Raw genomic sequence first — 27,297 nt, 5'->3', positions numbered from 1 at the left:
TAAAAGATTTGGCTGAACAACAAGAACAAAAAAGCCCTTTTAAAATACTTTTGCTCTTCATTCTGTCAACATTTATCAAACAGCTATTAAGTGTCTGGGATACATCAGTTAACAATAACAAGAAACTTTTTGTAGAAACTAAGAGTCCACATTCTAGTAGAGGAAGAGAAACAATAAAGAAACATAATAAATAAGGAGATTAGAGAGTATGTCAAAGTTGTTAAGTGCTATGGGGGAAAAAATAGCAACACAAGAGTTATAATGTGTCCTGGTTTATTTAAGAAAAACCTTCATATTTGGGCAAAGAGAAATTTAAGCAATATAAAGCCTTTAGTTGGGGTAAGGTTCTCAAGTTCAACAGGTAAATTAAATCCACACAATACGCAAGCAGTGGTACCACTTACTAGCTTATGACCTTGAACAAGTTGCTTAACTCTTATAAGTCTCAATTTCCCCACTTATGAAGTGGTAAAAATATGACTCAGGGATACTGTAAAGGTCACATAAATATTTAATATATAAAGAACAACAGTTTTAAAAAATATCTGTAGCTGGCCCAAAACACTCACTAAACCCATCATTCGCATTCTCGGATAAGAGAACTGAAATATTAGTTAGTGTCTGAACTTAAGTTTTCTGCACTAGGATGTCTCAAAATTAAATGACAATTTTTAATATTATCACAATGATATAAATTAAACCAAAAAAATATTTTTTTCTTTGAGATGGAGGACATTTCTCCCAACTGTTAATTTTTCAACAAGAGGAAAAAAAAAAAAACTAAAAATATGACAGGGCACCAAAAAGTTTTAAGTGATTTATTTCAAGTAACTAATTATTTGTCATTTGTTTAACAATCCCTTGGGACAATCTGTAATGTACTCTGATAAGAAATGTGTAGAAAACAGACCTAACTTTTTGTTGTTGTTCAGTTATTAGTAGGATACTCAATGTTTGAGCTCACACAAGTATCCCTCAGGGAAATGCTCTGCGTGCCATTAGCACTATTCTTAATGAGGAAAAGCACGGAACTCCTTTAGTTCAATGCCAGAATTGTTTTATCTTCAAGTCAAAAGAACAACTATTTGGAGTAACACCAAAACAAGCATTTAACAATTACAAGCAGCAAGCTATTCATAAGCATCACATTGTTACTGCTACTCTAATTATAAATAAACTTATTTTATCAAGTAAAATATCTATGAGCAAATTTTTAAGTCCCAGACACTTCTCTTGACTGTTTTATTCCTTAACTTTAAGGAAATAAATCTTTATTGCATCAATTTAAAGGACCTCATTTTATTTTAAAGACTTCCTAAAGAAAAGTGAGATACAGAGAATCCTTAGATATTTAATTCATGAGTAGGTAATCTCAAAACGTACAAATCATAAACAAAGGTCTTAAATGGAATATGTACTTAGTCACTCAGTCGTGTCTGACTCTTTGTGACCCCATGAACTGTAGCCCACCAGGCTCCTCTATCCACGGGATTCTCCAGGAAAGAATACTGGAGTAGGTTGCCATGCCCTCCTCCAGGGGATCTTCCCAATCCAGGGGCTGAACCCAGGTCTCCCACATTGTGGGCAGCCACTAGGGAAGCCCTAAATGAAATATAGTGCTTATAAGCACTAATCGTCATAAAATTCATAATCCTATGACTATGATTTAATAATTCATAATCCTCAGTGATCCTGAAGTGGGACTATCTGAAGAAAGATTCCTCCATTCTTACTAATGCCCCAACTAAACTTTTTCCAAGAATTAGTGCTTCCTTCCTGATTTAAGAAACACTCTACTGATTCAATGAAATGTCCCCTTTGCCTTTTCCCCCCATTCCTCGGTTTTGTTCTCAAAGCCAAGCATGACTTCTTAAGTAACATTCTGTGTGTCACTATCCATGTGGTCCTTGCTCTTATTTAAAGCCTTTCCTCATACTTTACTCATTGATCAATGAAGGACCTACTGGGCCAAATGAAGCAAATCAACATCTCTAGATTAATTACGCCTCTCTGAACTTCACACAAATGGAATTATACAGTTAGATACTCTTTTGTGTCTGCTTATTTTGTCCAACAGAATGAGAAATCCGTATTTGATGCTGCACACCTTTAACCGTTTCTAATGCTACCTAGTAATGCACTGGACAACTACACCACAGCGTACCCACTGACCTGCTGATCTTTCACTTTCAGGATATTATGATTATAGCTGTTCTGAGGTCTCCTGCACATGTTTTTTGGTGATATAACCCTCACTTTTTTCAGGTACATACTCAGAAGTAATCATACGGTAGACGCAGGTTTTTGGCTGGATGCTGCCAAACTGTTTTTTTAAATGGTATGGTCAGTATTTACAATTTAGTTATGCTGGTGATTGAATGGTACCTCATTTGGTTTCACTTTACACTACTCTAGTGAATAATGATGCTGAGCACTTTTTCGTGAATATTCATAGTCATCTGAATATTCACATTCTGAGGCCCCTATTCAACTTTTTTTGTCCATTTTTAAAATTGACTTCTTATTGATTTGTAGGAATTCTCCACATAGTCTATATGAGTTCTCTATCTAAAGTATGTATTTAAACGTCATCTCTCAGACTTCAATTTGCCTTTTTGCTTCCTTAATGATGTCTTTTGATAAAGAGAATTTCTTAATTTTAACAAAATTCAATTGATCCAAATTTCCTTTAGTAGTTAATACTTTCTTCTGTCATTTAAAAAATAAACCTTTCCTACTACAAGGTCATAAAGACATTCTCATATGTTTTCTTCTAGAGGCTTGTTTAACTTTCACTTCACCTTTCTTCCTATCATGACCTCTGATCTTCTCTCCCAATCCTTCCAAATTTGTCATATGCAGGGATGTGCGGCCTGACAACATAAACGGAATTCATAAAGCCTTTTAAATTATGTGTGCTATTAATTTAAAAATCAAATAAATCCCTGATAGTAAATAATAAATTATGAGGATGGAAATGTATCTCCTTTCAGAAGATACCATAATGACTCTTCATAAAACTATTTTATCACTTTAGCTTATAATAACGTATCTTCAACTTTAACTGATGTATGCAGGCACTTTCTCTAATATTAAGACATTTCAACAACCATAGGTTGACATTTCTGAAAAACAAGTGCTGAAACGATAAATATTCAGACTAAACCTGAACATATATTGAACAGATACCAAATGAACTCATTTCTTACTACTGAACTGACCTGAGCTCAATGGAATCAGCTCTTTGATAGAAAGCAACTTAACATTTACTTCTGTAAATATGAATCAAACTTTGACTTTGTCTTTCTGCCGATTTTAGGGTATGCCTAAATTATACAGTTCTCTCTCCTATCAGTGAACTCACAACAAGAAAAGGATGAAGAGGATCAGATCAAGTACTTTAAACATTTGTGCAACTGATTTATAAATAGTGATAATCACCAAGATCCAATACTCCATGAAACTTTTTAAATGAATATATAAAACCCAGAGTCGGGCACGACTGAGCGCCTTCACTTTCACTTTTCACTTTCATGCACTGGAGAAGGAAATGGCAACCCACTCCAGTATTCTTGCCTGGAGAATCCCAGGGACAGAGGAGCCTAGTGGGCTGCCCTCTATGGGGTCGCACAGAGTCGGACACGACTGAGGTGACTTAGCAGCAGCAGCAGCAGCAGCAGCAGCAGTATTATCCTAGAATTCCCAATATGGAGTCGCACTATGAGATGTTTTGGTCCATCTGGCTAGGTGATACATCCTCTTTTCATGAACCTTTTGTGACTGAAACTTAGAGCCACAAGTGAAATATACTCAGTGGGGAATGAGATACACCCTGTCTGAATACACTCTACTCATTCAAGAATGAAGTTTCTCTATTAAGAGTGTCTCCTCAATTACTTTATCAAAATCTATCAATAATCATCACTACATAGGAAAATAAAGCCAAGCAAGAAATTACCTTTATATTACTACTCGGAAGTCCCAATTTTTTAAAGCCAATAGTATTTCACTAAGTGTTAATTATAATTCATGCAATGCATACATAAATCATTGAACATACTATTTTCTTTTAAATGTTACCACTAAAGTAAACCTAGACTCACCTGTAGTAATGGCTCTGTGGAATTGATGCATGTCTTCTACTGAGAGCTCTTGGGCTACCTGCAATATCTTTTGTCTGACACCATCCAATTTAACTTCTGATTCAGTCAATATTTCTTCCATATCAGGAGCACTACAATCAAGATATTGGGAACTTTTAAAATATCAGTCAGATGTTTTGATAGTGAAAAACTGAAATAAAATACATATCAACAAATGCACAGCTAAATAAATATCCTATGTATCTTGAAACTTCTAACTCAAAAGTACAACTATAATTTACTAAAAATAGGTTAAAAAATGGAAAATGCTTTACCGCAATATTCAGTGTAAAGAAGTATAAGAAGCTGTATTTATAACATAACCATAACTACAAGAGAAATTATGTTCATAAAAATGATATATGGATGAAAGGATAAAGAAGTTGTGGTACATATTACTTAGCCATAAGAAGGAATGAAATAAGGTTGTTTGCAGTGATGTGGATGGACCTAGAGTCTGTCATACAGAGTGAGAAAGTGAGTGAGAAAGAGAAAAATACTGTATATTAATGCATATACATGGAGTACAGAAAAGTGGTACCGCTGAACCTATCTGCAGGGCAGGAATAGAGATGCAGACGTAGAGGACAGACTGTGGACGCTGCAGGGGAAGGAGATGGTGGGACAAACTGAGAGAGTAGCATTAACATATATATACTCAGTTCAGATCAGTTGCTCAGTCATGTCAACTCTTTGGGACCACACAGACTACAGCATGCCAGGCTTCCCTGTCCATCACCAACTCCCGGAGCTTGCTGAAACTCATGCCCATTGAGTTGGTGATGCTAACCATCTCATTCTCTGTCATCCCATTCTCCTCCTGCCTTCGATCTTTCCCAGCATCACAGTCTTTTCCAATAAGTCCGTTCTTCGCATCAAGTGGCCAAAGTATCGGAGCTTCAGCTTCAGCATCAGTCCTCCCAATGAATATTCAGGACTGATTTCCTTCTATGTTTAAAAGAGATAACTAATGGGAAGCTACTGTATAGCACAAGGAGCTCAGCTTGGTGCTCTGTGACAACCTAGACAGGTGGGTTGGGGTTGGGTGGGAGTGAGGCTCAAGAGCAAGGGGATGTATGTATACTCACAGCTGATTCACGCTATTGTACAACAGAAACTAACACAACATTGTAAAGCAGTTATCCTCAACAACAAGACATCTAGAGAGGTCTACTTTTAGTCAGATGGCACATGAACAGGATTTGTCATCCCACCATAAACAACTAAAGAGAAACAAACATATAAAAAATAAACAAATAAAAAGGTTTTCAGACATTGTGAAACAAGCAGCATAGGACAGCATGAGACATGAGTGAAAAAAAGGACATGTGCCCTATGACTGTTGCATCTGACTGCCTGCAGAGTTTCCAAGTGACAGTGTAGGCATGAGAAACTTAGGTGACCCTGGGAGTCTCCTGCAGTGGAGGTGGAGGAGATGGGAGTTCACAGTGGTCAAGATGGCTAAAACTTGCAAGGCAAAGAAACAAAGAACACACATGCAGAGAGTTTCAGAGATCTACAGAAGGGGACTACTCATGTCTTCAGCTGAATTTCGATTAGTGCGAACTTGTGAGGCTGAAAAAAGGCCCACTCTAAGTGAACACACAAAATAATCTCAAGAGCCCATACAAGACCAGAAATAGTTGATTCATCACTGGCACACTGACACTACAAAATGTGTTAAAGGAAGTTCTTTAGGCAAAAGAAAAATAATGCCCGATGAAAACATGGTTCTATTAATAAAGGAATAAGGGACACCAGAAATGGTAAATATATAGAAAAAGATAACTTTAATTTGAAAAATCATACTGTTTAAAAATAATAATGTATTATGGGGATTAGTACTTTTATTTAAAGAATATTATTTTTAAATTTTAAGTAAAAATGCTGCTGCTAAGTCACTTCAGTCGTGTCCAACTCTGTGTGACCCCATAGACAGCAGCCCACCAGGCTCCCTTGTCCCTGGGATTCTCCAGGCAAAAACACTGGAGTAAGTTGCCATTTCCTTCTCCAATGCATGAAAGTGAAAAGTGAAAGTGAAGGCGCTCAGTCGTGTCCAACTCTTAGCGACCCCATGGACTGCAGCCTACCAGGTTCCTCTGTCTATGGGGTTTTCCAGGCAAGAGTACTGGAGTGGGGTGCCACTGCCTTCTCCAAAAAATAATAATTCCCAAAATAATTATTATTTTTTACTTAAACAATATGATTTTTTCATTAAAAAGTTATCTTTTTCCAGATATTTACCATTTCTGGTATACTATGGGGATTATAGGCTAAGCCAGGTGGCAGTGTAGTAATGAATCTGCCTGCCAATGCAGGAGTGCAGGTTCCACCCCTGGGTTGGGAAAATCCCTCTGAGTAGGAAATGGCAACCCGCTCCAGTATTCTTGCTTGGAAAATTCCATGCACAGAGGGCTACAGTCCACAGGGCCACAAAGAGTCAGACATGACTGAGTATACACTCAAAGGGATTATAAATAAGATAGAAGTAGCTGTATTTCAGAAGTATTACAAAGGCCAGCCAAGCTTGTAAAAGTGAAATGGAAAAGAAAGAACAGAATTATATAGGGTTCATATATTACAGGCAAAGTGATATGCAAGCCATCCTTACTCTGCACAGCATCATGTTAACTGAAGTCTGTGCATATCAACACTGTGACCTCAATTTACAAAGTAACTATTACCACAGAACCATGCAAAGGAAAGACATGATTTTCGGAAATGCACAAGTTTCAGTTAACATGGTATTGTACAAAGTAAGGACAGCAGGCTGTGACAAGTCATATAAACCATAAAACAACCACTACAAAAACAAAAAAAGGTACAACTAATAAGCCAACAAAGAAGATAAAAAATGGAATTATAAAAAATACTCAATCCAAAATAAGGCAAAAAAAAAAAAGGAAAACGGATCACAGGTTGAATTCCAACCATGTCAATAATCACATTAAATATAAATGGTCTGAACACCTCTGTAAAAGGTAGAGATTAGATAAAATTGATAAATGGATTAAAAAGCAAGAAAGATAAGAAAGCCTTTTTAAATATATACAGTGTTAAAGTGTTAGCCACTCAGTCATGCCTGATTCTGTGACCCCATGGACTGAAGCCACAAGGCTCTTCTGTCCATGGAATTCTCCAGGCAAGAATACTGGAGTGGGTTGCCATTCCCTTCTCCAAGGGACCTTCCTGACCTTGGGATCGAACCCAGTCTCCAGCATTGCAGGCAGATTCTTTACTGTCTGAGTCACCAGGGAAGTCCAGACATAAATAGATTAAAAATAAAAGGATGAATAAAGATATACCCCGTTAACAGTAATCGAAAGAAAATGAGAGTAGTTATTAATAACAAAGCAGATTTCAAAACAAAGAATATTTCCAGGGATATAATCATGATAATAATGGGTCAATTCATCACGTCAAGCCAGCAGAACAATCCTAAATGTCATTTAATACATCAAATGAAAGAACTTAAATACATCAAGCAAGAACTGATAGAACTGCAAAAAGAAACAGACAAATTCACAATTAGTCAAGAGATTTCAATATCGCTCAATAATTGACAGAACAAGTATATGTTAATAAAAATCAGAAACGTCATAGATGATTGAACAATATCATCAACCAACTTGACTTAGCTGACACGAGAGAACACTACACCCAACAGCAGCAGAGTACATATACTTTTCAAGTGTACAAGGTCCAGAGAGACCATATTCTCGGTCAAAATCAAGTTTCAGTAAATTTAAAAGAATTCAAATCATAAAAATTTACGCTTGGAAAATTCCCAAGTATTTGGAAACAAAACAACATCTAAACAACCCAAGATGAAATCAAAGATGAAAATGAAAATTAGAAAGTATGTTGAACTGAATGAAAATGAAAAACAACTTATCAAAATTTGTGGAATGTGGCTAAAATGTACTTAGAGATGTAAAAAGGAAACGGACAGCACTGTATTAGAAAATAAGAAATGATCTCAGTTTCTTCTTTGACCCCAACTTCCACCTTAAGAAATGCTTCAGAAAAGGAGCAAATGAATCCAAAGTACACACAAAGAAGGAAATAGTAGAAATCAGTATGTCAGAAAACCATACAGAATATCAATGAAATCAACAGTAGTCCTTTAAGATCAATAAAATTGATAAACCTCTAGCCAGAGAGATCAGGAAAAAGAGAGGATACAAATTACAACTTCAGGAATGAGAGAGAATATTATAACAGATTCTACAGAAATAAAAGAACATTATGAAACAAAATGGAAAATTTTTTTTAAAAGATCAAAATACCAAAGCTCACTGGTAAAGAGAATCTTATTCTACTACTACTACTAAGTCGCTTCAGTCGTGTCCGACTCTGTGCGACCCCAAGGACTGCAGCCTACCAGGCTTCTCCGTCCATGGGATTCTCCAGGCAAGAACACTGGAGTGGGTTGCCATTTCCTTCTCCAATGCATGAAAGTGGAATCTACCTTTATCTATTTATTTTAGCCTTTATCTATTAAAGAAAATGAAAGTATAGTTAAAGTATGAAAAGTACTCATTAAGAGTAGTTATCTTTATGTACTCTGATTTCTTTCATGAAGTGTTTTACTTTCTCTAGTTTATAATTTTTCTGAAGTTTACTATTAGTTTACTAATCAAAAAACGTTATGGACAATACAGAAACAATTCGGATAAAAAAGTATAACATACGAAATCTGCTTACTGATAATGGCTGTCAGTGTATTTCATTCAGACTTCTTTCACTCAGTACCTTAACTTCTCTGTCATTTTTAATATTTCTAAAGATTATTATTTTCTAAGTTTACTATAATGAATATTTATTATTTTTTGGTAGACAACCATAAGATGACGTTACACAGTAATATGGTTTTCTCCAAAATATGAAATTCTCCTGTTACAGCTCTACTATTTCTTTAAACTGCTGAATATTGCCAATTGTTTTAGAACTGAAAATTCTATTGAAAAAAGTGTTCATAATTCACCAGATCAGTGTTGCTTTTTTTCGTAATACAAGCTCAAGTGTGTATAAGTTATCTGAAAACTGGTTCAAAAAACAAGCAAAAAACTAATTTTAGAACCAAGTATAAAAAAGAAAAGGTTAATAGTGCCACATTCCACTAATCTACATATGGCAAATTGTTTCCACTTAATGGAATAAAAATTCAAGTATTTCAGAGTTACCTTAAAAGCTGTGTGTGAATAGAATACTTCAATACTACTTTAACAATAAAAAGCTCATAAATTACACTTGGACTTGCTTAAATACTTTGTCACACACACACAGTGGGACACACACACAGTGGGGAGCCAATCCTTGCTAGCCTTCTGGAGGCATTTGGAATTGGCAATATAACAAAAATCTCTCTTTGTGAGCTACAGGATGGATGATTTCTACCTCAATGAAGAACAGAAAAGCAAAGAAAGCTAGTCAAATGAAATACAAAAACCAAGATGAGAAAATGGAGATACCCAGCTGCATTCATAAAATATTCCACTTCCCTCCTCTTAATCTAGGCTAGTTCAAGTTCGCTTCTTTTATTTGCAACAAAGAAATCTATCAAATATACAGAGCTCCCTAGAAAAACAGTAAAGTCCTACAGAAAGAATGTCACAGAGCTGAAGGTGGGGGAACTTGCAAAGAATTTAAGCTTCCCTGGTGGCTTAGACGGTAAAGAATCTGCCTGCAATGCAGGAGACCGGGGTTCGATCCCTGAGTTGGAAAGATCCCCTGGAAGAAGACACGGGGCTCAATCCCTGAGTTGGAAAGATCCCCTGGAAGAGGACACGGCAACCTACTCCAGTATTCTTGCCTGGGGATCCTGGTGGGTTACAGTCCGTGAGGTCACAAAGAGTCAAACAGGACTGAGCAATTAATACTTTCACCTAGAAAAACAGTCAAGTCATAGTTTAAGAATATCACAGAGCTGAAGGTGGAAGAACTTCAGAATTCCCCCAAAGACTTAAACAGTCAACACTATCACAGGCTGCAAAAATTAAATAAGAAAACACTAGAAGAGTATATACTAGATTTATCAATATGAGTGAACAAAGGCAATTTCAATTTCAGTTCGGTGAGGCAGAAAGCCCAATGTCCAATGAACTGAAAAAATGAATGGGAAGATAAGCAGAATGCAATGTTTACCCAATACTAAAATTTTTGCACATATCATCCAAGAAAAGCTTTCATGTTAATAGGCTCTAATAAACCATTAAAGTTTAAATATGTTCATAAACAATAGTTCTATCTCTGTGAATGATCTTAACAAGACAAATCCTTAGCTGTTCTAAAAATAAGAAAAATTTCCTATTTTTAAAAAAATGTTTATTCTTAAAATAAAATCCACCTGCTACTAACATCCTCTTGATCCTGGTGTTCAAAAAAAATCAGCTAGTTACTGCCCACTGACTTCCTGATAAATATAAAATACATATCAACCTGTATCCAACTGTAACAAATTTAAAGATATTTACTTACCTTGTAATTCTATGGAGGAGAAAAATTGTCCTTTTGCTTTCAACAGTTATATCTCGACTAAGTTTCACAAGTCTCTCGTATTTGTCATGTCTTGCATCAAGTTCCTGTTGAAATGCTAAAAACACATTATTATGACCATAAGCATGCTTGTTCTACATTTGAAAGTATAATGAAACAATATTGTCAGTATATAGAAGAAAAATCAACTTATTTACTTTTAAAATACTTGGAAATCAAAAACTCTGCTACTAACCAAGATATTCTTTCTTTAAATACAGGTATGCCTTAACTAGATTTTACCACTCAAGAGCCTCACAATGAGATGTATATATAGTGTAACAAATTATCTGTTCTAATAAAGAGATTGTTATCACATATAACTACTTACAAAAAATACTTTCAACTACTTCACTAAATTATGTACAGTTATTTTTAATTACCTTACCATGTACAATGTAAATATCCACAAAAAATTAACCAGGATTTTCAAATTATGCTTTAAACCTTCATAACATCAACTTTCTGAATTCTCAAGCCCTAGCTGTTGAAATACCCATACAGCACTTACTTAATAATCACTTTATTTTAGAAGAATTATCATTCCAAAGAACTAGCAAGTTGTCTGGCAGTCCACAGACATACTTTGAACCTGAATACAAAAGTGTATTCAGAACGTGAATGAACTATTAACCAAATTAGCAGCTGACAAAGGCCTAAATACATCCGGTCGTTTATTACTGAGATAATAGTTAGGCTAGGATTTTGCCTAATATTTGAAGACAATCAAATGCATTCACATTTTGACTGTATTAATGACCACTGTGAATTAGATACTCTGAATAAAAAGTTAAATAAGGCAGTTTCTATCCTCAAGCTCAGTCCAGTATGAGACAGATGGAAAGAAAGAATTGAATGTGATCATGCTATAATAAATATATAGAAAAGGTTCAGTAAAGGAGGAATTATGTCTTTCTTGTTCACTATCAACATATGTGAAAACACAGTATTAGTAGTGTTCAGTCACTCAGTCCTGACTCTTTGAGACCCCATGGACTGTAGCCCCACAGGATCTTCTGTCTGTGGGATTTTACAGGAAAGAACACCTGAGAGGGTTGCCATTTCCTACTCCAGGGAATCTTCCCGACCCAGGGATCAAACCTATGTCTCTTGCATCTCCTGCCTAGGCTGGCAGATTCTTTACCACTAGCACCGCCTGGGAAGCCCTTGCTAGAACACAGATGTTCAATAAATACATCTTGAGTAAATGGATGGATGTTCAATGAATGTAATGTCTGTCACCAAATTTGCTTGGGAGAAAAATCAGAAAAAAATCAGGAAAGCAGGAAGAAGCTACTTGGAATGGGTCTTTAAAAAAACTACAGTACATCAGCAGGGCAATGGAGCACCAACCTAGAAGCTGCTGCTGCTGCTGCTGCTAAGTCGCTTCAGTCGTGTCCAACTCTGTGCGACCCCATAGACGGAAGCCCACCAAGCTCCCCCGTCCCTGGGATCCTCCAGGTAAGAACACTGGAGTGGGTTGCCATTTCGTTCTCCAATGTATGAAAGTGAAAAGTGAAAGTGAAGTCACTCAGTTGTGTCCGACTCCTAGTAACCCCATGGACTGCAGCCTACCAGGCTCTTCTGTCCATGGGATATGCCAGGCAAGAGTACTGAAGTGGGTTGCCATTGCCTTCTCCAAGCTAGAAGCTATTCCAGGCCTGAAGAGCAGTACATCAGCGGGGCAATGGGGCACCAAGCTACAAGCTATTCCAGGCCTAACGAGCTACAAAGACAAAGGCAGGAAGAAACATAAGACCGCAAAACATGCTTGGAAACAAGCAATGGAGTGCATGAGCCCATGACAGGGAGCACTTGACCCAGTGCAGCTTCTCCACTGTGCATATAGCTCTGTCAATACACTCTTTCCTCAGTCACAAGTAGTGGTCTTACACCACTTAAGATCACTGTTATGTGCTATGAAAATCTTCGAATATGTCCACAATTTACTTAATACTCCTCCTTTCAAAAAATGGCACCTAATTCCCTCTCTCTCAAACGTGAGGCTGAGTTTTAAAACTGCCTCTTTTCTAACTAATAAACTATAGCAAAAGTGACATGTATGATATCCAAGATTAGGACATAAGAGCACTGTGGTCTTCTCCCTCCCTCTATCTGGGGAAGCCAAACTCTGTAACACAAGGACACTCAGGTAGTACTATGGAGGGGTCCACATGGGGGAACACAGAGCTGGCTGCTAGCAGAAGGCCTAAGTGACTGATAGTTGTGGATCCTCCAACTCAAGTCATGTCTTCAGATGACTCCAAGTTATCTGAACCAACAGGTAACTAAGCCTGTCTTGGATTCCTGAACTACAGAAACTATAAAGAATAGGATGCTGGGAGAATTCTCTGCTGGTCCAGTGGTTAGGTCTCTGCGATTTCACTGCAGAGGAGCATGGATTCAATACCAGGTAGGGGAACTAAGATCTTGCCTGCCACACGATGTGTCCAAAAAAAATAGGATGCTGGACAGAAGACAAGAGTTATGTGAATTTTGTTTTATACTTTGTTTTGCAATGAGGAACAATTTTCCCAAGTTAATATACTGAGAAAAGAGAATCTGGGAATAAATATACACGTATAATTTACATGCACTTGAGTGCCCACTCTCTGCAAAGAGATATAGTGAAAACAAAAATACAGCATTTCCCTCCTGGTTCAGTGGTTGAGACTTCACCATGCAATGAAGAGGGTGTGAGGTCGATGCCTGGTCGGGGATCCCACATGCCTCATGATCAAAACATCAAAACATAAAATAGAAGCAGTTATTATAACAAATTCAATAAAAACTTTAAAAATGTTCCAGATAAAAAAAAATCTTAAAAAAAAAAAAACCCAAAAAGTCTCCAAAAGCCTAGCGGAGAAAAGAAAACCAATACACGTTAAAATATCCGTACATATATAGTTGATATGTATGCTTCTGTATCAGGTGCACAGTAATTTTCAGTTATGTGGCAGGTCTGATGTTAATGTTTACCTGTGAAACTTAAAAGGGAAAAATAAAGTCAAGACTTTTGTAATCTCAATTTTTCATGACAGACCGAGCACCACTGCAAAACCTCTGGGAAAATTGAGACTGAAGCATAACATAGTTAAGTGATCCTTTTTACAACGTCTTTAGTTCTCTTCCCTTCACCAGTGTACATGATAGAGAACTTACATTTGAAGGCCAACATCACAGGTGAAGATGAATTAACATCCTTCCCTTCTCTTCTCTGGTTATGTGGGAAATTGTCATGCTTCCTTTTCCTGAACCCTCCTGATCCTTACATAGAGAAGGAAAAAAAGGTTGGACAGGGCTCTCCCATCGCCAGGACTTGACAACACATAATAGAGGTAAACCCCTTTCTTCCTTAAAACCAGACCTCCCCTGGGCCGTCATCGCAGAGACTTTCTCAGCAAACGGACAGAAAAGCAGCCCTACCTTCCCCCACCACCTCCCAAACCTTAAGCTCATCCAAACCTCCCATAATAGGTTCCCTGATCTGGAACAAGGTGGGGCAATTACCGAACTAAGATAAAAATGGCTCCAGGATTAAGGAAAAGAGGTAAATAGGGCCCATGTGGCCGGGGAAATCACCAGGGCCGCCGCCCCCCGAGTCTGCGCGGGGAGAAAGCATCTTTCAAGGGTGGGAAGTGGAAAATGCGACAAAAAGCCTGGATTAAATAAATAAATCACGCCCAAAGCTGTTGAGGATGCCACCTTCTTTGCTGCTCATGTCGTCACGGCCTACGGCGAGAAGAGAGGAGACTAAGCGCCTGGGGGAGAACAGGGTACGAGCGGCGGCGGCCGAAGAGCCCTCAGCGGCACCCAGTACAGCCGGCCGACGTCAACGCACTAGCCGGAAGCGCGCGCCGGCAACCACTCAGGCTTCTCTCTCCGCCCGCGCACACTTCCGGCCGCGTTCCCGCCCCGCCTCGGCTGGCTCTGCCCCGCGCTTGGCCCGAGGACCTCGCTCCCGGGTGCTGTTGTCCCAGCTGCCCTCTGTTGTGCCTGAAAACAGAAGCGACTTTACACGCTTTTCCGTATTAACTGATCATAAAAAAGACGACTGCATCCCTCTGAGAGTGAGAGCAGTGTGAAGGCTGGAGGCGAACGGAAGATGTATGCTTTTTTTCTTTTTCTCAAGGCGCCTTTGGAACACCCTCGCGTGCGCACCCGCATGGGCCCCTGGCCCCCGCGCGGTGCATAGTGGGGGTTGTAGTTCGCCGCTGGAGGCCGCTCTGCGGCGCCGGGGAACCTGCGGATGAGGAAAGGAGCTTCCCTGCGTCTCCTCTGCAAGGGTTTTGTTATCGAGGCTGAACCTTACAGAGAAAGAAGTCTTTTCCGTTTCGGGAGGTGACGCCAGAAGCTAAAGTGATGAAAATATGCATATCAATAAGTGCAAGACGTTGCTGGTTATTTCTCCCTTGTGTGTCCCCCTCCCGCCCCTTCCTCTCCCCCTTTCCCTCCCTCTTCTTGTGGCCTCGGTTATGCTCCTCTCCGGAATGCCTGCTTTCGCAGTGGTCTCCGTCGCTGAGTGACTGTGTGACCTTAAGGAAGTAATTCATCTCTAGCTCAATTTCTTCATCTGAAAAATAGGGGTAAATTTGGACCCGCCTCGTAGGATTATTTGACCCTTAAATGAGTTACCACTAAGAACCGCAGAAGAGTTTCTCACATAGTAAAGTCTCAGTTAAAGATTAGCTTTGATACCCTTCTCCCACCGTCGCTTTCCAAAAGGAACATGTGCTACAGCATCCTCTAGGGTAGGACTCAGGCTGAGGCTGGACGGCCTGGGGCTGATTGGGAAAACACAAGTACTATATTTTAGTACGTTTTCCCTAAATAACCTCTTTATTGTAGACACTTTATATACACAGTCTTTGCTCCTTGTTTATTTAGTAACAAAGTGTCACGCGAGTGTATGTTCCTCGGTTCTTTGTCTCATCACAACAAAGATTTGGAATGACGGACATTAATAGCTCTCAGGTCTCAAAAGGGCCATGTTATAGCTCTTAGACAAATCAGTGTTACAGCTCTATTTAGAAGATAGCAGGAAAATCCATCTTTGAGGCGTAAGGGCATGTAGATCCAAAGACCCGAAGAGAAGAGCGCCCAGCGTGTAGGGGAGAGAGAGCTAGCTTTGGCTCCTCTTTTTATATGTTTTTCTCTCCCTGGGTCTGTCCTATGTAAATTGGGCCAGCCAGGAGTGTTATTTGTTTTACCTGAGGTCCTCACTCAGGTCCTCGGACCTTCTTTTGATCTATTTTCGCGGGCTTTTCCCTTTGTCTTTTAGCCACCGCCATTTTGGACTCTTTTTCCCTATTCTACCTACCTAACAAAAGGAACAGTGATTGAAATGAAATAACTTGGCAGTGATTTCAAGCACCTGACAGACCTGTGTCATAGGAAGATTTTCTATTCTAGCTCATCTCTAGGGTCTCTTCAGCTCTGGAGCAAGATGCTTGGGAAACACTCATTTCGTCTCTGCAGCTTTGAATACATGTATCAATTAGCCACGGAGAAGGCGATGGCACCCCACTCCAGTACTCTTGCCTGGAAAAGCCCATGGATGGAGGAGCCTGGTGGGCTGCAGTCCATGGGGTCGCTAAGAGTCAGACACGACTGAGTGACTTCACTTTCACTTTTCACTTGCATGCATTGGAGAAGGAAATGGCAACCCACTCCAGTGTTCTTGCCTGGAGAATCCCAGGGACAGGGGAGCCTGGTGGGCTGCCGTCTATGGGGTCGCACAGAGTCGGACACGACTGAAGCGACTTAGCAGCAGCAGCATCAATTAGCCAGATTTCTTGTGAATAAAGTAGGCTCCTGAAGACCTGGACTGAACTGCTTTGCTGATGTACTGAACTGCTTTGCTGATGATGTTGGTCATAAAATTTCGAGTTTGTGTGAAGTCTGATCCTACTGACCCTTATCTGCCAGTGGTCTTCTACTTGACCATGACAAAAAGAGAGAGAGAGAGAGAGACAACTTTCATGTAATTGTAATCATTTTAACGTGACTCCTTCTACATCTAAGGAAGCCAGTTATTTACAACATTATTAGAGTCAGTGCTTACTTGAACTACATAGTGGGAAAAGGGTATTTTTCCCCACTCCACTGGTATAGCAGCTTATAAGACCTCAACTTTCCAAAACCTGGATCTATCATATCCTTTTCTTTCTCCAACCACCACTCCTGTTCATCTGTTCAACTACAGCAGGGTTTCATTGAACTGCTTTTCACTTCTTTCTCATTAGAAACTTAGTTTCTAACCTATAATGTTTCATAACCTATAATGATGCCTCAGAGTATAATACTTAATGGAGGTGAATCCCAGGAATACTTTCCCAGTACTCATTTGCATATGTCGTTACCCCAGGTGTCCCAAACGTAGCTACTCCTTTGGCAGGAAATGCCTCTCAACCTGTGTGGCACCTGCAGAAGGTATCTCCACCGTGTCTCCTTGTTTTATTGCTTCAAATGCATAAACATAGTTTTGGTACTTAGTGGGACATATTTTCTTTTGTTTTTAAGGGAAAGCTACCACCCTAAGTTGGGGAAAGGAAGGTAAAAGATTTTCAGTAGGAGTCCACATCTGGAATGGTGTTCTTTCCTCCTCATATTGCATTCTATCTGGCCATATTTGACTCTGAATAAAGTCCTACACCTTTTAAATGCACCTGTTTTTATTCAGTCCATAAATCCTCACATTTTGTCACCTTTACAGGAAAAAGTACTGCATGCAAAAACTGGTTTTGGTTACTTAAGAAAGCACAAAGTCAAGTAAGAGATGAAACGCAGGCCAGCACAAGGGTCTGCGCTTCCGCGTTTACATTATTGTGTGTTTATTACATAAAGCACGGGGGGCGGGGGACCAGGGAACGAGGTGGGACAGGGAGCTGTGAGAAACTGCCAGAAACTTGAGTGACCATTTCGAAAATGATAACTACAATATTTAAAAGATACTTGTAGGATCTAAAGTGGTATCGTGAAGTGTACACATACCATTTCACAGATATATTTTTCAAGCAATGCTAGAAAGTAATAGGAAATTAATGTTCTAGATCTTTACTGAAGAAGGAAGTTGATATTAGAGGGAGTAATAGGGATGGGCAAAACCACAATGAGATACCACTTCACATCCCACTAGGATGGCTATAATAAAAAAAATTACAGAAAATAACAAGTATTAGTGGGGATACAGAAAAATTAGAAGTCTCATATGTTGGTAGGAAGGATGTAAAAAGGTGCAATCACTATAGAACACAGTTTGGCAGTCTCAAAACTTAAACGTGGAGTTGGCATATGACCCAATAATTCTACTTCTAGGTGTGTACCTTGTGCACAAATGATCATAGCAGCACTCCTCATAATAAGCAAAAGGTGGAAACTACCCACATTTACATCAGCACATGACTGGAGAAACAAAATATGGTATATCAGAACAATGGAGTTGAAGATACCAAGGGAAAATTTCATACAAGGTGGGCACAATAAAGGACAGAAGCAGCAAGGACCTAACAGAAGCAGAAGAGATTAAGAAGAAATGGTAAGAATACAGAAGAAATATGCAAAAAAAGGTCTTAATGACCCTGATAACTGTGATGGTGTGGTCACTCACCTACAGCCAGACATCCTGGAGGGTGAAGTCAAGTGGGGCTTAGGAAGCATTACTATGAATAAAGCTAGTGGAGGCGTTAGATTTGCAGCTGAGCTATTTCAAATCCTTAAAGATAATGCTGTTAAAGTGCTGCACTCAAGATGTCAGTAAACTTGGAAAATGCAGCAGTGGCCACAGAACTGGAAAAGGTCAGTTTTCATTCCAGTCCCAAAGAAGGGCAATGCCAAAGAATGTTCAGACTACTGGACAATTGCACTCATTTCACATGCCTAGCAAGGTAATGCTCAAAATGTACAAGTTAGGCTTCAACGGTACATGAACTGAGAACTTCCAGATGTACAAGCTGGATTTGGAAAAGGTAAAGAAACCAGAGACCAAATTGCAACATCTGTTGGATTATCAAAAAAGCAAAGGAATTCCTGAAAAACATCTACTTCTGCTGCATTGACTATGCTAAAGCCTTTGACTGTGTGGAATCACGCCAAACTATGGAAAATTCTTCAAGAGATGGGAATACCAGACCAGCTTACTTGTCTCCTGAGAAATCTGTATGCAGGACAAGAAGCGACAGTTTGAACTGGACCTGAAACAACAGACTGGTTCCAAATTGGGAAAGGAGTACATTAAGGCTGTATATTGTCCCCTGCTTATTTAACTCATATGCAGAGTACATCATGAAAATGCTGGGCTGGATGAATTACAAGCTGGAATCAAGATTGCTGGAAGAAATGTCAGCCTCAGATATGCAGATGCACTCCAGTGGCAGAAAGTGAAGAGGATCTAAAGTCTCTTGATGAGGGTGAAGGAAGAGAGTGAAAAAGCTGGCTTAAAACTCAACATTCAAAAAACTAAGATTATGGTACCTGGTCCCATCAGTTCATAACAAATAGATGGGGGAAAAGGGGAAACAGTGACAGACTTTATTTTCTTGGGCCCCAAAATCACTGCATACTGTGACTGTAGCTATGAAATTAAAAGACACTTGCTCCTTGGAAGGAAAGCTATGACAAACCTAGACAGTGTATTAAAAAGCAGAGACATAACTTTGCCAATAAAGGTCCATGTAGTCAAAGCTATGGTTTTTCCAGTAGTCATGTAGGGATGTGAGAATTGGACTGTAAAGAAGGCTGAGCACCTAAGAATTGAGCTTTTGAATTGTGGTATTGGAGAAGACTCTTGAGAGTCCCTTGGACAGCAAGCGGATCAAATCAGTCAATCCTAAAGGAAATCAACCCTGAATTGGAAGGACTGATGCTAAAGCTGAAGCTCCAATACCATGGCCACCTGATGCAAAGAGCTAACTCATTAGAAAACTGGGAAAGATTGAAGGCAGAAGGAGAAGGGGGTAACAGAATATGATGGTTGGATGGCATCACTGACTCAATGGACATGAGTTTGAGCAAACTCTTGGTTATAGTGAAGGACAGGAAAGCCTGGTGTGATGCAGTCCATGAGGTCACAAAGAGTCAGACATGACTTAGTGTCTGCACAACAGCAATACAATGGAATATTATTTGGCAACAAACAGAAATGAAATACTATCCATGCTACTACACAGATACATTATACTAAGTGAAAGAAGTCAGTCACAGAAGCCCATACATATGATTCCATTCATTTGTAATGTTTAGAACAGACATCCATAGGGACAGAAAATTCATTGCTTAGGACTGAGAGAAGTGGGGAGCAGGGGATAGAAGAATCATAGCTAAAGGGCATTGGATCTCTTTTTGAGGTAATGAAAATGTTCTAAAATTGACTAATGATGCTTGCACATATCTGTGAATATAGTAAAAACATTTGTATTGGATGAACTGTAAATAGGTGAATTATATTTCAATAAAGCTATGAAAAGTTTTTTAGAAAAGTGAAGAGAAACAATCTGTTCAGATTCTGTAAATATATACATGTAGATATGTAGACATACTTCAATGTTATTAGTTGTTGTTTTTCAGTCTCTCAGTCATGTCTGACTCTTTGCAACCCCATGGACTGTAGCATGCCAGGCTTTCCTGTGCATCACCAACTCCCAGAGACTGCTCAGACTCACATCCATCGAGTCAGTGAAGCCATCCGACCAGCTCATCATCTGTTGTCCCCTTCTCCTCCTACCTTCAATCTTTCCCAGCATCAGGGTCTTTCCCAGTGAGTCAGTTCTTCACACCAGGTGGCCAAAGTATTGGAGCTTCAGCTTCAGCAACTGTCCTTCCAATGAATATTCAGGGTTGATTTTCTTTAGGATTGACTGGTTTGATTGCCTTGCTGTCCAGGGACTCTCAAGAGTCTTCTCCAACACCACAGTTATAATTGTAATAAAATATATATAAAATATTTTTCCTTTAAGGATCAGGTAATCTTCAACAAATATTTCTGTGCATAGCTTATTCCTAGCAATATGATTTGTGCCATTAAGGACACAAGTATTTTCTTATTTATTCAATAAGTATTGTTGAGCACCTACCATATTATATTAGGTTGGTGCAAACATAATTGTGGCTTTGGATCATGAATTTTGAATCATTATGACTAGGCTCAAACACATCTTATATCAAAATAGGAACCATTACAATCAACATATTGTTGCCAATGAGAAATAAGTTTGCTTATCCCTATAGCATAAAAATCCATGATTCAGGATTCAACAAACACTTGGAAAGCATTTTTCTGCCTCCTGCTCTTTATGAAAACATTTTCCCTGCAAAACATTGTCGAGATGCTTGAAGAAGTGGTAGTTAATTGACCAGAGGTCAGGTGAATACAGTGGATGAAGGAAAACCTTAATGTTCCACTTTTGAAGTGGTGGTGGTTCAGTGTGCAGTCGGGCACTGCTGCGGAGAATCGGGCCCCTCTGTTGACCGGTGCCGGCTGCACGCATTGTAGTTCTCAGTGCATCTCATCAATTTGCTGAACATACCTCTCAGGCATGATGGTTTTACTGGGGTTCAGCAGGCTGCGGAGGACCACCAGCAGTGGCTCGGCAGCAGACCACCAAGGAGTGACCATGATTTTTTGGTGTAAGTTTGGCTTTGGGAAGTGCTTTGGAGCTTCTTCTCAGTCCAGCAACTGAGCTGGTCATCTCTGGTTGTCATACACAATCTACTTTTTGTCACATATCACAGTCTGATCCAGAAATTGTTCATTGTATTATGTTGAATAAGGAAAGATGACACTTCAAAATGATTTTTTTTTAAAATTTCTGGTCAGCTCATGAGGCACCCAATTATGGAACTTTTTAAACTTTCCAATTTGCTTCAAATACTGAACAACTGTAAACCACAACATCAACTGTGGTTGATGAATTCTGCCGAAACTTCTCATGTAGTTGTAAGAGGATCATCTTCGATGATGGCTCTCAATTATTATTGTCAACTTCCAATGGCCAGCCACTGCCATTGTGCTCCTCAACTTCAAGGCTCTTGTCTCCTTTGCAAAACTTGAGCCACCACTGCACTGTATGTTCCTTAGCAGTTCCTAGGTGAAATGCGTAGTTGGTATTGCAAGCTGTCTCTGCTGCTTTATGACCCATTTTGAACTCAAATCAGAAAATTGCTTGAATTTGCTTTTTGTCTAACAACATTTCCATAATCTAAAATAAATATAAAATAAACAGCAAATAATAAGTCATTAGGAAAAAAACATAAAGTGAGAAATGCACATTAAAATGATGTATATCAAACCAAATTTATACAGAAAGTATTCCAATATCAAATGGCAAATTTCAACAATGCAAAAACCACAATTACCTTTGCACCAACCTATTAGATGCTGTTCTAAGTACTGGTGATCCCTGGTCTTATAAAGTTTATTTTTAGTGAAAGGAGACGAGTGAAGGACGAAATAAATAAAGTATTTGTCACTAGGAAGTGATAACGGCTATAAAGAAAAAGTGAAAAAAAAAAAAGAGAGATGAAGGTTTCCTGGGATGGGGTTAAGAGTTGCATCTGCGAGAGGATGGTCAGAAAAGGCCTTCTTGGGAAGGGGGCATGTGCTATAGGTCTGAAGGAGCAGAACAAATGGGCCATGCAAATATCTGGGGTATTTGCCCTGCCCTGTGTGCCAGGAATTCTTCCCTTTCTCTCCTATGTATACTTTTTGTTTGTTTTCTTCTGCATCATTCCCACCACCAGACAACTGGCTGTCATATAGCGTCTGGTACAGCATGCGCATTCAACATTTGTTGAAAGAATGAGCAAATGATATGCAGCTACATGGTCCCCATCTGTAGATCATCTTTTGTGATGGTAACAGTTTTGTTATAGTAACTAGTTGAAAGGAAGCTTTAAAGTTCAATGTAGTCAAATTTATCAATTTTTTCCTTTGTATTTGTGTATTGGATGCCTGGTTTAATAGTCTTTCCTGTATCAGGTTGGGGGCTTCCCTGGTGGCTCAGATAGTAAAGAAGCAAAACAGGAGACTTGGGTTCAATCCCTGGGTGAAGAAGATCCTCTGGAGAAGGAAATGGCTACCCACTCCAGGTATTCTTGCCTGGAGAATTCCATGGACAGAGGAGCCTGGCAGGCTACAGTCCATGTGCTCACAAAGAGCTGGACACAACTGAGTGGCTAACACTTTCACTTTTCACATTAGGTTATGAAAATATCACCCTATATTTTCTTATAAAAGTATAAAACTTGCATTTCCATTTATGTTTTTATTCTACCTGAAATAAGTGTATATATTGATAAATGATTATCTTACGACCACATATTGATGTTTTATCGTTTCTCCACTGATTTAGAGCAACACAGAGGTCATCAGTATTGCGTACATGCTTGGCTCTGTCTCGAGTTTCTTATTCTGTCCCACTGGTCTGTCTGTCTATATACCAGTGGCACATTTGCAGTCATTTCCCATCCTCCCTCTTCAGTGCCTGGAAAGCACTAATCTACTTTCTGTCTCTGTGGAGCTGCCTATTCCGGATATTTCATACACATGGAATGGTACAATAGGTGTCTTTTTGCGTCTAGCTTCTTTCACACAGCAAAATGTCTACAAATTCATCTACCTCATACTATATGTCAGTACTTCAATCTTTTCATGGCTGAATAATATTCATTTGTAAAGATGTGTATATGTAATATATATATATATGTGCTGTGCTTTATCTGTTTATCAGATAATAGATACTTGGGTTGTTTCCACTTTTTGGCTCTTATGAGTACCACTGCTGTGAACATTTGCCTGCAAGTCTGTGTGTGAACGTGCGCTTTCACTTCTCTTGGGTATGGGCCTAGGAATAGAACTGCTAAATCATATGGTTCCTACTTACTTTGAAACTGGCTTTCCAAGGTCTATGAAAAAACTTGTCAATCTATTAATTAAAATGCACTGGGTATATAGAGTAATTGGGGGAGAATTTATGGCAATGAGTTAACTCTATTAACTATGGTAATTTCTCCTGATTTATTTCTTTTTTTAAAGTCCTTCACTGATTGAGTTTTGCTTAACTTTGATTATATTTATTCCTAGATCAAATTGCCAACATCCGCTGGATCATGGAAAAAGCAAGAGAGTTCCAGAAAAACATCTATTTCTGCTTTTTTGACTTTGCCAAAGCCTTTGACTGTGTGGATCACAATAAACTGTGGAAAATTCTGAAAGAGATGGGAGTACCAGACCACCTGATCTGCCTCTTGAGAAATTTGTATGCAGGTCAGGAAGCAACAGTTAGAACTGGACATGGAACAACAGACTGTGTCCAAATAGGAAAAGGAGTTCGTCAAGGCTGTATATTGTCACCCTGTTTATTTAACTTCTGTGCAGAGTACATCATGAGAAACGCTGGACTGGAAGAAACACAAACTGGAATCAAGATTGCCGGGAGAAATATCAATAACCTCAGATATGCAGATGACACCACCCTTATGGCAGAAAGTGAAGAAGAACTCAAAAGCCTCTTGATGAAAGTGAAAGTGGAGAGTGAAAAAGTTGGCTTAAAGCTCAACATTCAGAAAACGAAGATCATGGCATCCAGTCCCATCACTTCATGGGAAATAGATGGGGAAACAGTAGAAACAGTGTCAGACTTTATTTTTCTGGACTCCAAAATCACTACAGATGGTGACTGCAGCCATGAAAGTAAAAGACACTTTCTCCTTGGAAGGAAAGTTATGACCAACCTAGATGGCATATTCAAAAGCAGAGACATTACTTTGCCAACAAAGGTCCGTCTAGTCAAGGCTATGGTTTTTCCAGTGGTCATGTATGGATGTGAGAGTTGGACTGTGAAGAAGGCTGAGCGCTGAAGAATTGATGCTTTTGAACTGTGGTGTCAGAGAAGACTCTTGAGAGTCCCTTGGACTGCAAGGAGATCCAACCAGTCCATTCTGAAGGAGATGAGCCCTGGGATTTCTTTGGAAGGAATGATGCTGAAGCTGAAACTCCGGTACTTTGGCCAACTCATGCGAAGAGTTGACTCGTTGGAAAAGACTCTGATGCTGGGACGGATTGGGGGCAAGAGGAGAAGGGGACGACAGAGGATGAGATGGCTGGATGGCATCACTGACTCAATGGACGTGAGTCTAAGTGAACTCCAGGGGTTGGTGATGGACAGGGAGGCCTGGCATGCTGCGATTCATGGGGTCGCAAAGAGTCGGACATGACTGAGCGACTGATCTGATCTGATCTGCTTCCTAGGTTCATTATATTTTTATTAGCTTTATGCTATGTGAAAAATTCTTAAAGAGATGGGAATACCAGACCACTTGATCTGCCTCCTGAGAAATCTGTATACAGGTCAAGAAGCAAAGTTAGAACTGGACATGGAACAACAGACTGGTTCCAAATAGGGGAAGGAGTATGTCAATGTTGTATATTGTCACCCTACTTATTTAACTTATATGCAGAGTATATCATGCGAAATGCTGGATTGGATGAAGCACAAACTGGATTGCTCGTAGAAATATCAATAACTGCAGATATGCAGATGACACCACCCTTATGGCAGAAAGTGAAGAACTAAAGAACCTCTTGAAAGTGAAAGAGAAGAGTGAAAAAGTTGGCTTAAAATTCAGCATTCAGGAAACAAAGATCATGGCATCTGGTCCCATCACTTCATGGCAAATAGATAGGGAAACAATGAAAACAGTGAGAGACTTTGTTTTATGGAGCTCCAAAATCACTGCAGATGGTGACTACAGCCATGAAATTAAAAAACACTTGCTCCTTGGAAGAAAAGCTGTGACCAACTTAGACAGCATATTAAAAAGCAGAGACATTACTTTGCCAACAAAAGTCCATCTAGTCAAAGCTATGGTTTTTCCAGTAGTCATGTATGGATGTGAGAGTTGGACTATAAAGAAGGCTGAGTACCGAAGAATTGATGCTTTTGAACTGCGGTGTTGGAGAAGACTCTTGAGAGTCCCTTGGACTGCAAGGAGATCAAACCAATCAATCATAAGGAAATCAACCCTGAATATTCATTGGAAGGACTGATGTTGAAGCTGAAACTCCAATACTTAGGCCACCTGATGCAAAGAACTGACTCATTGGGAAAGAACCTGATGCTGGGAAAGATCGAAGGCAGGAGGAGAAGGGGACGACAGAGGATGAGCTGGTTGGATGGACATGAGTTTGAGCAAGCTGCAGGAGTTGGTGATGGACAGGGAAGCCTGGTGTGCTGCAGTCCATGGGGTTGCAAAGTGTCGGACACGACTGAGCAACAGAGCTAATGAACTTTACAGTTTTGAAGTGCTATGAGTGGGGTTTTTTTTTATATTAAACTGGTTATCTGACTAGTAGGTAGACATTATTCTGAGTCAGCAAAGCTTGAATACTAAGTCTGTGTAGTTATCTTGTGCAGTATCGAGGGCAGTGTTATGCACAAAGGTACACTTTTAAGATGTTTAAGATATTTATAGCTGCAGTACAACAGAGGGGAAACGAGTGTCTAATAATAAATGAAAGACTGAAGTGGGAATTTGGAAATGATATTAAGGTATTGTAACACAGAGAAGTGTATATTAGTTAAGTGAAAAAAAGTTCAAGCAGTATTAAAAAATACACAGAAAAACATGTTAATGTGTTTTGCTCACATGTGTATAATGAGTTGGAGACAAAGTTGATGAGAATACATTTTGGAGCAACTCTTCTAGAAAGCACTTTGGCAATTGGTACTAAGACTTTTTAAAATGATGTGAAGCCCGCATACACTATTAGTGAGAATGTAAATTGGAGAAGCCACTGTGTAGAACAGTAAACACAGTCCTCAGAAAAACCAAAAATAGAATGAGCTTATGATCCAGCAATGTCATTCCTCAGTATATACCCAAAGAAAACAAAACAAAAAAAAAACACCAATTCAAAAAGATACATGCACCCCAGCATTCATAGCAGCATTATCTACAATAGCCTAGATATGGAAGCAACCCAAATGCCCATCAACACAGAAAATAGATGAATAGATAAATAAATGTGATATAATGAAATGAAGGTATTCCTCTTCACTTTCTGCCATTAGAGTGGTATCATCTGCATATCTGAGGTAGTTGATATTTCTCCCAGCATCTTTTTTTTTTTTGCTATTTGCAACAACAGGGATAGACTTGGAAGGTATTATGCTAAATGAAATAAATCATACAGAGAAACGTATGTTGTCGCATATGTGGAATCTAAAAGAGAAATCAATACAATGAAACAGCAACAGACAGATATAAAGAACAAAATATTTAACTGAATCACTTTGCTGTACACTTGAAACTAACACAACATTGTAAATTCACTATTCCCCAATTAAAAAAGAACTATTGGTTACCAATAGGGAGAGAGTCAGAAGGAGGGGCAAGATGCGGGAGGGGGTTAAAATATACTATGTATAAAATAAATAAGATGCAAGGATATATTGTACGGCACAAAGAAAGATAGAAATTAATTTGTAAAACTTTAAGTGAAATGTAATCTATAAATATTGAATTTCTATGTTGTACACCTGAATTACTCAGAGAAGGCAATGGCACCCCACTCCAGTTCTCTTGTCTGGAAAATTCCATGGACGGAGGAGCCTGGAAGGCT

The 27,297-nt window shown here is 39.1% G+C and overlaps 1 protein-coding gene across 4 annotated transcripts in view; it reads right to left on the bottom strand.

Moving 5' to 3' along the window:
• The window catches only part of TSNAX (translin associated factor X), a 37,055-nt gene extending 22,534 nt beyond the window's left edge, over positions 1-14,521 (bottom strand). For all 4 annotated transcript variants that reach the window (XR_001495323.3, NM_001076006.4, NM_001314062.2 and 1 more), the window contains exons 1-4: positions 14,385-14,521; positions 13,842-13,946; positions 10,623-10,737; positions 4,104-4,234 (exon numbers count right to left, since the gene is read on the bottom strand). Coding sequence is in view for 3 of the 4 variants with exons in the window: in NM_001076006.4 (NP_001069474.2) it covers positions 4,104-4,234; positions 10,623-10,737; positions 13,842-13,946; positions 14,385-14,400 (367 nt within the window). In the remaining variant the exon portion in view is untranslated. The remainder of the gene's footprint in view (positions 1-4,103; positions 4,235-10,622; positions 10,738-13,841; positions 13,947-14,384) is intronic.
• Positions 14,522-27,297: the final 12,776 nt, after the last annotated feature.

This window comes from Bos taurus, chromosome 28 (genome assembly GCF_002263795.3).
Source record: "Bos taurus isolate L1 Dominette 01449 registration number 42190680 breed Hereford chromosome 28, ARS-UCD2.0, whole genome shotgun sequence".
Classification (NCBI taxonomy): Eukaryota; Metazoa; Chordata; class Mammalia; order Artiodactyla; family Bovidae; genus Bos; species Bos taurus.
This window is presented reverse-complemented; position numbering and strand designations above follow the sequence as displayed.